General features: G+C 52.1%; 2 protein-coding genes across 4 annotated transcripts in view; one reads left to right on the top strand and one right to left on the bottom strand.

Moving 5' to 3' along the window:
• The window catches only part of TAOK3 (TAO kinase 3), an 80,167-nt gene extending 71,402 nt beyond the window's left edge, over positions 1–8,765 (top strand). For all 3 annotated transcript variants that reach the window (XM_035341001.1, XM_035340999.1, XM_035341000.1), the window contains 7 exons: positions 359–595; positions 1,233–1,361; positions 2,697–2,900; positions 5,453–5,692; positions 6,691–6,903; positions 7,002–7,184; positions 7,333–8,765. In XM_035341001.1, coding sequence (XP_035196892.1) covers positions 359–595; positions 1,233–1,361; positions 2,697–2,900; positions 5,453–5,692; positions 6,691–6,903; positions 7,002–7,184; positions 7,333–7,494 — 1,368 coding nt within the window. In that variant the 3' untranslated portion in view covers positions 7,495–8,765. The remainder of the gene's footprint in view (positions 1–358; positions 596–1,232; positions 1,362–2,696; positions 2,901–5,452; positions 5,693–6,690; positions 6,904–7,001; positions 7,185–7,332) is intronic.
• Positions 8,766–9,963: 1,198 nt separating this feature from the next.
• On the bottom strand, positions 9,964–12,571 carry PEBP1 (phosphatidylethanolamine binding protein 1). Its single transcript, XM_035341008.1, has 4 exons — positions 12,380–12,571; positions 11,988–12,097; positions 11,287–11,387; positions 9,964–10,853 (listed from the first exon to the last, which is right to left on the bottom strand). The coding sequence occupies exons 1-4, from the start codon at positions 12,512–12,514 to the stop codon at positions 10,636–10,638; spliced, it is 564 nt and encodes a 187-aa protein (XP_035196899.1). The 5' UTR covers positions 12,515–12,571; the 3' UTR covers positions 9,964–10,635.
• Positions 12,572–14,096: the final 1,525 nt, after the last annotated feature.

The following is a 14,096-nucleotide window of genomic DNA, read 5'->3' as shown; positions in this document are numbered from 1 at the left end:
GCCCTGTGTCTGAAGAAGGTTGTAGAGCAGCCACCTGTGTTTCCAGATCTCCTCCAGTGTTTCCAGTATTGATGAGGAGTAACCCGCTGGTTCCTCTGTTCGTAACGTGACATTTTCTGCTGTGTTACCAAAAATGCACGCGAAGTTGTCAGGAAAATAAGGGAGGGAAGAACAAGGAGGGAGAAACCTTTTGGCCTCGTTTGTGTGGTATTCAACAGTAGCACCCTGTGAAACCTCAAACAGCATTCCCTGAAAGTTGACTTCTCCAGGCACAGCGGAGCCCACGCTTCACAGGTAAGCAGTTAACGGGGCAGCGAGGGCAGCCACCTAGCAGTTCTTTCCCTTTCCCTGCCATCAGGTTACAAGGCAGATCCATGAGCATGAGCAGGAGAACGAGTTGCGGGAACAGATGTCAGGATATAAGCGGATGCGGCGCCAGCACCAGAAGCAGCTGATCGCCCTGGAAAACAAGTTGAAGGCCGAGATGGATGAGCACCGCCTCAAGCTGCAGAAGGAGGTGGAGACGCATGCCAACAACTCGTCCATTGAGCTGGAGAAGCTGGCCAAGAAGCAAGTGGCTGTGATGGAGAAAGAGGTGGGTACCGATACAGGCTCCCTAGACGTACAAGAAGACTGAGAGGGAGAGGTGTGTACCAGGTCTCAGGGAAATGGCAGTGGAAGTACTGCTTAAAACCCAGGTTCTTGAGCACACGGAGTGCTCGCTGCCTGGAGCTGCAGATTTGTGAAATAACTTCACAGCTACCAGCTGACCCCCCGGGTGCTGGGCGCTCCAGTGGCACCCGCCGTGCTGTAGGTAGCGACAGCCGGCTGAGAGAGACCAACAGACTTTGTGGGGACCTTGGGAGGGCTTCTGCCTCAGGGCTGAGGCGTGTTATTGAGGCTGTGACAAAGCTCGTGGTGCTGTAACCTGTCCTGCTGCTGTCACTCAGCCTGTTTAGAAATTGGTATGTTAATTATACGGTAATTAGTGGGCTTCTGTCCTCTGGGGTGGTTTCGGTAAAGAGACAGGAAGAGGAAGCTCTTAAATGTACGTGGGCATTAGGGTTTCTTCTTGTGCAAGCAGCTTGCATTTGGCCAAATGCTCATGACTTTGTCTAGCATAGGATGGGAGAATGACAGACAAAAAAAATGCCCAAAAGAAGACCAATTTATGCTGGATTTAGTACCTGCTCCTTCACCCCTGTTCTTTTTCCTTTCTCTGTGACTTGCAGGCAAAGACAGCTGCAGCAGATGAAAAGAAATTCCAGCAACAGATTTTGGCTCAGCAGAAGAAAGACCTGGCGACCTTTTTAGAAAGTCAGAAGAAACAATACAAGCTTTGCAAGGAAAAGATTAAAGAGGCAAGAAGCCATCGTTTTCGGGGCTGAAGGGGTGTGGCATGAACATGAACTAGAATTTCTTTTTGATTAACCTGAGCCAGCCCAAGGGTTTAAGGGATGCTGTCATACTTGGAAGCAAATTTAGATTCCCAGCTAGTAAAGTTTGAGGAACTGGGATCTTCTGGCAGCATTTCTAGAATTAGGGGTGCTGGAGGAGGCTTTGTGGTTTGCTGTAGAGCAGAATCTTTGAAAGCAAGGGTGATGAGGAGAAATGGGAGTTCACAGAGAACTCTTCTTCCCCGTTTTCCTCATTTGTTTTTCCCCTCAAGCCATAAGCTATCAGAGCAGTGGTACACGTCACTTGAATAAAAACCCTGGGATTGCTTATATATGAATTAGGAAAAAGGCAGGCTGAAGGATTTGGGGTTGTTCAGCCTGGAGAAGAGAAGGCTGTGGAGAGACCTCACAGCAGCCTTCCAGTACCTAAAGGGCCCCACAGGAAAGCTGGGGAGGGACTCTGTGCCAGGGAGTGCAGTGATAGGACGAGGGGCTTTAAACTTAAAGAGGATAGATTTAGATGAAGTATAAGGAAGAAATTGTTTCCCGTGAGGGTGGTGAGGCACTGGCACAGGCTGCCCAGAGAAGCTGTGGATGCCCCATCCCTGGCAGTGCTCAAGGCTAGGCTGGATGGGGCTGGGGGCAGCCTCGTGGTGGGAGGTGTCCTTGCCCATGGCAGGGGGGTGAAACTAGATATTTTGAAGGTCCCTTCCAACCCAAACCATTCTGTGAAATAAGTAACTTCAGTATATAGCCTAGATCTAGCCCAAACTGTGTTAATTAAGTACAGCATCCCTACCAGGTAAAATTATTTGCTGTTATGAATGTAGAGAGGGCAGAAAGGATAGTAAGTGAAGAGCCCCACGGGGTACCTGATTCAACAGACTTGAGCTTGAGTCCCGTTGAAATAAAGGAAACTTAAGCCCAAGCTGGACTCCTTTGTGAAACAGGTGCAGAGCTAGGAAGGGAGCCAAGGATTTTGACCCATTCTCTTTCCTGGATGGCCAGAGCCTCCCCTGCAGTGGTGTTTTCTGTCTCTTCCTTGCTGCAGTGTTCAGCCTTGAGGCGTTTGTGCTTAATCGCCATTTCTCCTGCTCCTCTTGGTGTGTGAATGCAGCTCTGGAAGCAGTAGGGCTGGGCATGGCGGGGTGACAAGTCTGCTTCCCCTGTTACCTGCTCATTTTGGTGTCCATTCACGGACTGAATGGCAGAGGGGTAGCCAGTGACAGAAAGTCCTCCAAGTCCTGTGTCACAATGATCCTGAGGAGCGTCTTGTTTTTTGATTCTGTATGCATGCAGGAAATGAATGAGGACCACAGCACACCGAAGAAAGAGAAGCAGGAAAGAATATCCAAACACAAAGAGAACCTGCAGCACACGCAGGCTGAAGAGGAGGCCCATCTTCTCAGCCAGCAGAGACTCTACTACGACAAAAACTGCCGTTTCTTCAAGAGAAAAACGATGATCAAGAGGCACGAGATGGAACAGCAGAACATTCGGGAAGTATGGCACTCTTCAGTTCCTTTTCCAGACGTTTTTTTAACTGTTCTAGCTTCATGTCTGTAAAAGTTTGCTAGCTGCATGATACTAGATCGTCATATCTTAAGTTGTCAAACAGAACTGAGAAAAATGTAGGAACAGTGTTTTGGGAAGCCATTTTCCATACAGAAATGTAGTTGGCACATGGCTGCTTTTATTTACTGAAGGAGGTTGCTGGCATAACTGGCTTGCAGAAAGAAATATTACGTGGGCTTTTAGGTTTTCTGGGGGTAGCCTGCTGAGCTGCTTTGACATCACGGGGCAGTTTATGCTGTGTTGAGTGTCAGAGCTGCCTGTGGGATGGGATGGCTGACAGGACATCAGGTGAAGAGTTCTGCTTGTTGGTGGAAGGAAACCCACGCAGTTAAAGTTTGTGTAGTGAAACAGTAATAACCTTAAAAGAACAATATGAATTTTGCAGAACAAAATGCTACAAACGTAAGCAATACCAAAAATTCGGTCCTGTTGTGTCTGTGCCCTGAGCACCCACAAATAATCAGAAGTTGCTTTTGCCATTGGGCTCCACTCAATCCAGTGTTCAACATGCCCAGAGTGGGTGGTAGCTTGAGGAGCAGCTGTTGGACATCTTTGTTTTCCTCATTTGTTATTAACCCTCGCTTTATGGGCTGCATATAGTCAAATACCACTTCGGAAAAAGAGTTATTACTTCTAGGTATTTTGCTGTGGTCATCACTGTAGGGTCTGAATTCTTCATGGAATGTTATTTTTGGACAAGGACTGTGAGAACAGAAGGTATTTTAGTAAATAAAATACCTGAGAGTGAACGAGTGGTCAAAAAGTTCTAATAATCATTTATTTAGTCTACTACCATCAGATTTTCCACCATACTTAATGGTGCCCAGTATTTTACCTATGCAGAGCTTTGCTGCCCTTGGCTTTGGACATGCCTGGGGCTGCTCAGCTGCTTTACGAATCACACCCCAAAAATGAATGATTGTGTGAAAAATCAGATTTGGGCACACTTAGCACTGTGTGTAAGCTCTGTGGCAAGGGTGAGACCGGAATTCAGTTACCTAGTACGCTGTTGGAGTGTATTTTAACCAGGAAACACTCCTCTGAGTTCTTGCATTTAAGCTCTAAAGAGAACTGTTTCTCTGAATGATGTCAGTGTTGTTTATTTCCTGAAAATCACGCCCCTACTAATTAGTTCATATTCACTCGATCAGGCTCCTGAAGTAAATAACACTTTAAAAATGTTTTTTCTTGATGTTTCATGTAACTGAGAGATTTCCTTGTGCAAATGGGAAAGTGTTTGTGAGAAGTGGAGTGCCTCTGTTTGCTCTCCCTGACCTGCAATCAGGTGTGGAGTGGGCCCCAGAGCAGCTGGTTGGCCTGTCCTAAGCGTAAGGCACAGGTGTCACAGGAGAAGATTTCAGCATATCACCAGATCTCATTTTTTATTTTGGCTGTCAAGGGTGCAGCTTTGGCTTAAGCATGAACACGTGCAATGCCTTCACAGTGGTTACAGCAGATTTGGAGGACCTGTTTGCAGGTGCTGACGTTGAGAAGTCCAACAGGATTACAGCATGAAGCAACAACTCAGAATTTCTAATTAGATTTCTTGCTTTGACTGCAAAAACTTGTTAGACTGAGCCAACACGGGGCACTCCCCGTGCTGGGCACTGGATGTGTACGGAGTGCGAAGCGGCCCCTGCTGTGCTGGAGCCTAGCATGAAGCGTAGTGATAGGTTTGTGAGCTGAGAGCTGAAGCAGAGGCATACCAGCAGACCATCTGTGAAGGTCACCAAATCACCAGTAAGAGGTACAGATGTAATCACTGCTCAGCTGAGCTGGATTCAGCTCCAGGCTCTACAGGTTGTTGGCAATACCCTGAGACAGAAATAAAAGCAGCAATCAGGGAGAGAATCAGTTATTGTCCTCTTTGGTCTGCAACGTGGTGAAGGTTTCCCTGGACTGTAGGGCTCTCTGTGGAGGAACAATTATGTACACGTTGCAAAGTGGCATGAAACTTGGAATATATTTTCATTTTACAAAAAGATACAGCAGCTGGGGCCAAAAATCACCTGTGTGGGGTGGTGGGCTAGGTAAAAAACAGATCTATGCTGGAGTTATCTCCTCCGCTTTGGCCATTCTAGTATTAGTGATGAATAAGAAGCCTCATATCCCAGTGTCTAGCAGGGGCTAAGGCAATGTAAAACAGACAGAAAAGTCCCAATTTTGCACGTATTGCTGTCAGTCACCGCAGCTCGGAGCACCCAAGGATGTATTAAAAACCTCAGGGCTGTCAGCAGCTGCAAAGGGCTCTCGTGTGGCCCCAGTGCCACCTGCTGGAGACTCACCAGGGGACCTGGGAGCAGGCAGAGGAGCGGTAACGGGGATGCTAGGTGGCTGCTTTATTACCGTTCCCATCGTGCTGCTGGTTTCGGGTTTTTCTGTGGCATGTAAAAGCCCTCGATGCCATCTAGGGGAGTAACTAGGGCACCCGGCCTTGCAAATTCAACTTCTGTCTTGTGCTGTGCTGTGCTCTTGTGCAGGAGTTAAACAAGAAGCGGACCCAGAAAGAAATGGAGCACGCCATGCTGATCCGGCACGACGAGTCGACGCGCGAGCTGGAGTACAGGCAGCTACACACGCTGCAGAAGCTGCGAATGGACCTGATCCGGCTGCAGCACCAGACTGAGCTCGAGAACCAGCTGGAATACAACAAGCGGCGAGAGCGGGAGCTGCACAGGAAGCATTTCATGGAGCTCCGGCAGCAACCAAAGAACCTGAAGGTGCTGGAAGCTTTCCTTCCTCCTCTTCCACCCTCCGTCCCGCTGTGCTGGCTGGGCAGGCAGGCTGTGCGCCTGCTGCTCCTTGCACAGCGCCCACACCGCAGAGCCAGCGTTCTCCACCAGCACTCCGTGCTCTCCTCTGCGTCCCTTTCCTTTGCTCAGAGCTGTTGGTGTAAGGAAGCTGCAGGTTACTGTAGCAAAGAGCTCACCCAGGATTTGATTTTATTTTTAAGTGCTGTGCTAATTGAGGCTGCTGGGTAAAACTAGGCTAGTCCTTAACCCAGCGTGACAGAACTTGCTTCTGATGGATGACCTGTGCTGTTTTCATGCCCTTGCTCATGTCAGCTTACTGACCTTGATGTGGGAAGGGGCTGGCTGATTCTTCCTTGCTTTCAAAGGCTACAAAGGGAGAGAACCTGGGTGTGCTGAGCAGTGCCCTGTCCTAGTCCGGCTGTGGGTTGGTTAGAAACCTCTGAGCTGCCCTGGGAGATTACTGCTCCTCCTCAGGATGCCTTTAAAAAAAAAAAAAAAGCACAGAGCTTTTATCCATCGTGTCACACTCTCACTAGCTGTCAGATCTGCTGTCTCCACGTCGTGTGGTTGTGGTGAGGGAGGCAGCTGGTGGAGGCGTTTGTGGGTATCAGAACGGGGAGGCCTTGAGGAGCAAGGCCGCCCTGCGTTTCGGGAGGCAGGTGGCAAGGCAATGGGCTGGTGAGCTGCAGGAAGCAGCGGCAGAAAGTGGAAATAACTAAAGAGGGTTTTGTTGGTCCTGCTGCTGGCCTGGGCCTGTGGTCAGCCGCACCCCAACAGGGGCTGAAGCGGGGCTGGAGCTGGCGCTGTTCGTTAGGTCACTGCGGGCACGGAGCAGCTCCTCACATGGGTACAGGGGCAGGAGGCGGCGCAGAGCACGGGGCAGCTGTGGCTCTCCTTTTGGGTGCACTGTAACCTCTCCGTTCCCAAAGCTCTTCGTGCTCTTCACATCGTTCCTTCCTTGGCAGGCCATGGAAATGCAGATCAAAAAGCAGTTCCAGGACACGTGCAAAGTGCAAACTAAGCAGTACAAAGCACTGAAGAATCACCAGCTGGAAGTAACTCCAAAGAGTGAGCACAAGACAATTTTGAAGAGCCTCAAGGACGAGCAGACGAGGAAGCTCGCCATCCTGGCAGAGCAGTACGAGCAAAGCATCAACGAGATGATGGCCTCGCAGGCGGTAGGTGCAGCGTGAGGCTTCTCCTGCCCCTGGGCCTGCGGCGTGGGGACAGTCGGGCCGTCAGTCCGTGCAGCACACGGTGTTCTTCCCCCTTACAGCTCCGGCTGGACGAGGCCCAAGAAGCGGAATGCCAAGCCCTGAGACTGCAACTCCAGCAGGAGATGGAGCTCCTCAACGCGTACCAGAGCAAAATTAAGATGCAGACAGAAGCACAGCATGAAAGAGAACTCCAGAAGCTGGAGCAACGGGTGTCGCTGCGCAGAGCACATCTGGAACAAAAGGTAGGCGTTGGGGGGGCTGCTAGGAGGTAGCCGTAGGCACGCGCCCATCTCGCCTTGCGCACGGCCAGGGCCGGGCTCGGTGGGGTCGGCACCCGGCGGGGAGCTGCCGCACCGTGCCCTGAGGGGCTGCTGACTGTGCTTCTTTCAGATCGAAGAGGAGCTAGCCGCCCTCCAGAAGGAACGCAGCGAGAGGATAAAGTTTCTGTTGGAAAGGCAGGAGCGAGAGATTGAAACGTTTGACATGGAGAGCTTGCGAATGGGCTTTGGGAATTTGGTCACGTTAGAATATCCCAAGGAGGACTATAGATGAGATTAAATTTCTTTGCCATTTAACAAAACAAAAAAGGATAAAAAAGCAAACAAAATAATTATGAAACTTGCAAAACCAACATTCCCCATGTTAACGGGCGTGCTCTCTCTCTTTCTGTCTCTCTTACTGACATCGTGTCGGACTAGTGCCTGTATATTCTTACTCCATCAGGGGCCCCCTTTCCCCCTGTGTCAAGTCCCGGTGCAGGACAGCTCCTGGCGGTCTTTTCCATAGTATGTCACAGTATTGATGTCTCTGTGCAATGATTAAAAATGTTTCAGTGAAAACTTTGGAGACAATTTTAATGGAAAAAAAAAAAGTGGATGTATGTTGCTTTTGAGCAATCACTCATTTTTCCACCAATCTACGAAAGTACAAAGCAAAAAAAATACTCAAATGATGTATACAAACCCAGGGGGAGAGAGACTAAATCCGCAGCCTTACCTTAACTAGCTGCTGCATTATTTTATTTTATTTTTATTTTTTTGGTATTTATTCATCAGGAATAATTAAATAATAAAAAAATTTTATTAAAGATTGAGAAATTTGATACATTTTACAGAAAAAAAAAACTTAATCGTGATGTACATATCAGTGGTGACATATTATTACTTTTTTGGGGGTGGGGAGGGGCGGGGCAAAGATCTGGTGATTTTTAGAAGAACCATGCCAGGCGAGGCGGGGATTAGACCTCGGTCCTCGGCATATTCTTGATTGTATCATAATCATTTTCTGCTGTCGCAGAGAATGTGAATACACTTAAATGAGCCCACAGGATCCCAGTAGCACAAATTGGGCTTTGTCAAATCGTGTATTTTGTGTATAGAAGGAATTTAAGGAGAGCTTTTACTTATTTTCATATTGTATTTTAACTGTTTCTCTGATCAAAAATTTTTTTACTTCTTTCCTCCCTTCCCTCCTGCTCCCTGCCACCCCGCCCACTTTCCGGTTCAGTACTTGGAGTTCAGCACTGTCTGTCAGATCATCCTGAGCCCTTTCTTTTCTTTTCTTTTTTTTTTTTTTGTTTGTTCCTCCCCCGAGTCCACCCCCAACCCCATGATCTCGGTCATAAATATTGCATTATTCACACTTTCAAACTGTGTATTTTCTTACAATAAAAAGATTAAAAAAAAAGGCTTTACTTCTTTTGCATGCACTTTAAAAAAAAGAAAACAACAAAAGAACAAAAAACATTTTTCAGGTTCAAAGGAAGAGCATGAATAACTGTCAGAGCTTTTAATTATATTTGTAAATAAAAGTGTTCATCACAACGCCTCGCTGTCTCATTGCGGGAAGGGCTCCGGGGCTGCCCCTGCCCCTTCCCTGCAGGGTGTGCAGGTGGGAGCCGGGCTCGCCGCGTGCCTTTGGGGGGGCGCAGGCGTCCCACTGCAGCGCGGCTCTCGGGGGTGCGCGGAGGGCGGTGACATCCCTCCAGCCCCATCCTTCAGCCTGCTGCTGCAGGAACTGCTGGTGGGGGAACTCCTGGGCTGCTCCGAAGCCCGTTCGTTGTGCAGGGGAGGTGTTCACGCTAACCAACGGCTTGTTGCTCCCAGCTTTTTTGCCCTTCTTCCAGCCTGGGAAGTCCTGGGCTATGAACCAGCCCTCGTGAAGCACCGAGTAATGTTCGGGCACCTCCTCTCCAGCTGCCTGTGTGTTCTGTCTTGGGGATCTTGGTCCTTATTTGGGGTGGTTTCTTGAAAAAATCTCAATCCTCACTTTTTTTTCTTTGCTGGCCCTGTGCGTAGGAGCTATTCCCGTGGTTTTGGTGGTGGCACAGCACAGGCACGTGCTTACCTGCGGCCTCACTCACACGGCGGAACTGCACGTATGAGGTAACTGATTTTTAGGGGGCATTGCTGCATTTTGAGGCTTGTAACGTGTGTTTTACACACTCCTCAAGAAATAGTACCTTTGAGAAAAGGAAAAACTTCAGAGGAGGGGAAGGCTTCCAGTTGTGTGGAGCAGGAGCACATTAGCTTAATTTCTTTAAATCTTTTAAAGACAGCCGTGAGTTGTGGTTCATTTTCTGTGGAGTGCTGAGGAACCACCACCAGGCCTCGCCCCCTGCAGGCTGCTGGAGGAGCAGAAGCACAACTGCAGCCCTGCAGGGAAGCACCTCGAGGTAACTGGTGGTCCTTAGCACAGGAGGTGACATCTGCAATTAAGGGGGGACCCGACGAGCAAATGCTGCCCCACAAGCAGCAAGGAAGGCAAATGTTTGTAGTGGTGGAGGTTTTCAGGGGGTAAACGATGCTGTCCTGGCTATAAGGATGCGCCTGCCTTGAGCTCCGTTCCTAAAACGTCAGCACTTTATCTTCCAGGCTCGCCGCGTATTTCAGGCAGCACTGCCCGGGGGGAGCTCCCCTCACAGGCCTCCATCCTCGCCTCCTCCATGCCAGGAGGGGAAGGAACGGCTCCGCGCCAAGCTGCCAGCACTCCCCTCCTCCCCAAGGACACAACCACACCGCCTGCCTTGGGAAGTTTTTAATTGCACTGTGAGCACGCATCGGGTCACAACAGAACATGAACAAAACAAAGCCGCTCTGCTTCGAGTGGCAACAGAGATCAGAAGAGAATAGAGAATCAGCAGATAACCAGCTTCCCTGCCTCGTTCTTCTCGATATCTTTAAAGCAATGACTTTAGTGGTTCACTTCATTGGCCAAATACTTGAGGGAGGAAAAAACAAAAAGCAGCTTCCCTCTGACTGCTGCCTTCTCCCCTCCTGGAAGGGGAAGGCTCCGCAGCCAGCACCAACCAGCAGTGGTTCTGCACCCACACCAGTGCCGCGTAACGCTGCCTCAGTACAGCACGGACACCCTGAGGTGGCAGCGGTTCACAGAGGGTTCGACTTCCCTTGAGCAGGTCAGCCCGGAGGGGCTGCCCCTTGCCTTTTCAGAAGCTTTCTGAGCTAGCTACAGGCTGCACCTACAGGAACGAGCACAGCACGAGTCCAGACTGCGCTGAGAACAAGGCAGATTCAGCTTGTGGACGGCAACAAGGTTATGGTTCGGCTCAGGAGGTCAGTGCGGGAGCAGCCGGGTTCAACTCACAGGCAAACAGAACTACGGAGAGGTGCTTTGAGCAGGCTGGTCTCTGGGGGATCAGGGGTGCCATGCGGTGCTCGTGCAGGTGCCTCCTCCCTACTTCCCAGACAGCTGCTCGTAGAGTTTCGGCACGTAGTCGTCCCACTCCGCCTGGTAGCAGGTGCCAGCCACCGGCACCCCCAGGTCGTACTTGCTGCGAAAAGCCGCCACCTTGAACTTCCCTCGCTTGTCGCCAGAGCGATTAGACAGGATGGGCTCGTTGCACTTCAGCTCCTTTGGCTGCTCGTACACCAGCCACACGTACCGGTGCAGCCCTGTGGGGAGGAGACAGCACGGCAAGCGCACCTTACTGGCAGTTCTGCGGTTTAGGGGTGGCTTTGAAGCGACCCCAGCTGCTCAGGGAACAAGCCTGCGTCCACCTGGGGCGCAGTGGCAGCTGCTGCCATCATTCTCAGGATAAGCATGAGCTAAAGGAGCTTAAAGGAGACGTACAAGAGGTGCATGAATGACTCACGTTGTCCCTAAGCTGCCCCAACTACTGCATTCAGGCAGAAGGGCACGGATCCATCACCTGATGTCCAAGGGGCGCCATGATCAGTGCCCAGGTGCTACAGGCAGGCCCCCCGGGGCCGCTCCTGTGGCACCACACGAGGTTTGCATAGCCACGTGCTGTGCCCCTGAGCGCTGCGTCTGCTCGCTCGCAGCACAGCCAGGCTCAGCTCCTCCTAACTGCAGCTGGGTACTGACCTGTTCCTTTGGGGGGTCCCGACCCGACGTAGTCTGACAGCACGGTCCCGCTCCCCACGTCGTTGCCTTTCATGTTGGTCACCAGGAAGTGATGCCATTCCCTGAAAGGAGACAGCAAGAACCAGTCAGGCTGCGACACAGCCCTTGGGTAAGAGCCTTCCTTGCTCTGAGCAGCTGTCTTCCCCCAAAAGTTGTCAGAGTAGTGTGACTGAGGCTATCCACTGCCATTCCTGGCTGGTCAGACCCAAAGGGTATCGGGCCCACAGCACGTACTGCCTCCTTCAGGATGCTGAGCCCATCAGGCAGCTGTCATCGTGCCCTGAGGCTCCACCACGCCCACAGTCTGACACTCTAAGAGGGAGCACTGCATGTGATTCCAAGTGGCCTGATGTAGCAAAAGTGAGCTGGTCCCTGCTTTAAGATGTTACTGCTAGCACGAAGAGACCTAGTCGAAGAGACCTAGTTCCAACTCATGCACGGCTCATGTTAGTGAGCTGCAAATGCTGTGCTTCTCCAAGGTGCAGGAGACCTCCAAATAGCTCTGGCAAAAGCAGCTCCTCTTCCCCACGCTGTCCTTGTCTCAAGGAGAGATGCAAGGACTCTGTTCCAATCCCCAGCCACAGCCCCACTGTCACATCGTGGATCCCACTCCCCACCTCCTTCTGACCCTCGGCTCAGTCCAAGAGTGCCACCCCCATTACCTGAACTTCGGGTCCTTCCTACTGGGAGCATCAGGGTCCGTGAGAACCAGCGTGTAAAGCTTCTGGGGGTCGCAGCCATCCCACTCGATGCTGGTGGGGCGGTGCTGCACCTGGAGCGATGACTGCGTCAGCGGGAGCTGCCGGCAGCGCCGCGCACGGAGGCCAGGCGTGCCCAGCCACGCTCGGTGTTGAACGTTCAAGGCCGCTCGGCACCCACGGGTGCTGCCAAGGCTTCAAAACCAGACGTCCCCCGACCGCCAGCCAGGGCGGGCCGCGGCTGCAGCTCCCCAGAAGGGGCCGAGGGCCCGCGCCGCCATTTTGTGGCTCCCTCAGGGGGGCAGGCGCACATACCCCCCCCACACACACACCCCCTGACGACCGCCCCCGCTCACCTGGGTGGGCGTCAGCACCTTGCCCAGCTCGTCGATCTCCACCGAGCCGTACTTGACCCTGAGGGGCTGCGCGGGTCTCTGCTCCACCTCGGTGAGGCTCAGCGGCCCGCTCCACAGCCCCAGGTCCACCGCCATGGTCGCCCCCTCCTCGCCGCTGCGCTGCGCTCCTGACTGACTGACAGCCGCGCCGCGCAATCAGCACCGCCCCTCGGCCCGCCCCCCGCTCCCATTGGCGGAGGCGCCCGCCGTGGTCCCGCCCCCCGCTGGCTGGGCTCTTCCCCCTCCCCTCCGAGGACCCCCGGGCCGCAGGTTCGAGGCCAGCGGCAGCCGCGGCGCCCGGCGGGGTCCGTCCCTGTGGGGCAGGGCTCACGGCTCGTCCCCTGCCCTGTTCCCTTTATAAACCACGATCCCCGCATGCACAAGGGGGCATGCACAATGGGGCTGAGACCAGGCAGCACGGCTGAGCATTTAGCAGACCACTTTATGGCTTTGGCTCCATGATGTGTTAGTGTGTTTTTGGGACTGGTGAACATCCACTGCGCTGAACACACACACCTCAGAGGCACCTCTTCCTCTTCTCCCTCCCAGGAGGGATGGCCTCACTGTTTCTGCTGTTGTATTTCGCATTTTGGAGTGGGCAACAGAGTCAGAGGAGGAGGGTTTGGGTATAAAGCAGCAGCTGGGGCTGACCTGCAGGGCATGTCCTCCCAGCTTGGCTCTCATCAGTTGCCAGAGGAGCCCACAGGGCTGCATGGAGCAGACTGGTTTCAGCTGGAGACAATGTGGGTTGAGTTGGGGGAGGAGTATCAGACAGATCAAACCCTGAAGCATCACTGTTCCCAGCCCACTGTGGCCCTAACCTGTCCTGGAGCACTTCAGGGCTTGATCTTTGCATGCTGCTGCCTGCTGAGGTCTCTGTCCCAGCACAGGAAGGTTTGTCCCCCACTGGTAGGAGGAGGCTCCCTCTTTGCATGTGGGCACTGACTGCATGTTTCCCTATGGAAACACGCGTGCCTCTGGCCATCCTCTTCTTTGGCATCAGCCCAGAGCCCTTGTATTCAAGGTGTAGGTTTTCAGCTGCCATATGTGCTGGAAATTCTCCCTGGCTCAACAAGAAGGAGTCCTCTTCAATGACACCCGCTCCCAGCTCCTCTGCAGGCACAGAGCAGCAGGGTCAGCCTAATCCACGTACACATGGGATCAGTCTCCTGTGTGAGGACGTGTACCACCTGCCTTGGTCTGCTGAGCACAATGGAGCTATCTGAGCCTCACTCCTCTCCCCTCATTTGCTTTGTTAATTAATTGACCTACTAAGAATCCCCATATCCTTTCCTGCCTGTCAGGACGAGATGAGAAAGAGAAGGTGGTTGCTAGGATCATCCTCAGAGTGCCCCAGATACTCGCTGTTTTGGGTCGGCTGCTGCCCTGTACTGAAGGGCGGTGGGCAAGGAGCTATTCCCACTCGTTCCAGGACAAGGGAGGCAGCTGAGCCGAGCCTCGAGGGTCCACCCAAAACATCCATGCTGCAAGAAGGACAAAGGTGGTGCTGACAGATTCTCCCAAGCTGCTCTCAGATCCTGCAGTGGCATTTTAGCTTTTATTTTATTATTTAAACCTTCATAATCTGCAGCCACAGGGTGAAGAAACAGGCAGGTGCTTCCTCCTATTCATAGGGACTATTTCTTCTAACACATCTGCTGCTGGAATTTAGCAGCAT

The sequence above is a fragment of the Oxyura jamaicensis genome, chromosome 15 (genome assembly GCF_011077185.1).
Source record: "Oxyura jamaicensis isolate SHBP4307 breed ruddy duck chromosome 15, BPBGC_Ojam_1.0, whole genome shotgun sequence".
In the NCBI taxonomy this organism is placed as follows: Eukaryota; Metazoa; Chordata; class Aves; order Anseriformes; family Anatidae; genus Oxyura; species Oxyura jamaicensis.
This window is presented reverse-complemented; position numbering and strand designations above follow the sequence as displayed.

What these genes read in the sequence shown, in the direction of transcription:
- PEBP1 (XM_035341008.1), bottom strand. Translation starts at nt 12,514, where the DNA reads ATGGCGGTGGACCTGGGGCTGTGGAGCGGGCCGCTGAGCCTCACCGAG. An exon ending in AGGAAGGACCCGAAGTTCAG is followed by an intron (nt 11,388 to 11,987) that starts GTAATGGGGGTG and finishes GTCTCCTTTCAG; the next exon opens with GGAATGGCATCACTTCCTGG. An exon ending in GGGACCCCCCAAAGGAACAG is followed by an intron (nt 10,854 to 11,286) that starts GTCAGTACCCAG and finishes TCCTCCCCACAG; the next exon opens with GGCTGCACCGGTACGTGTGG.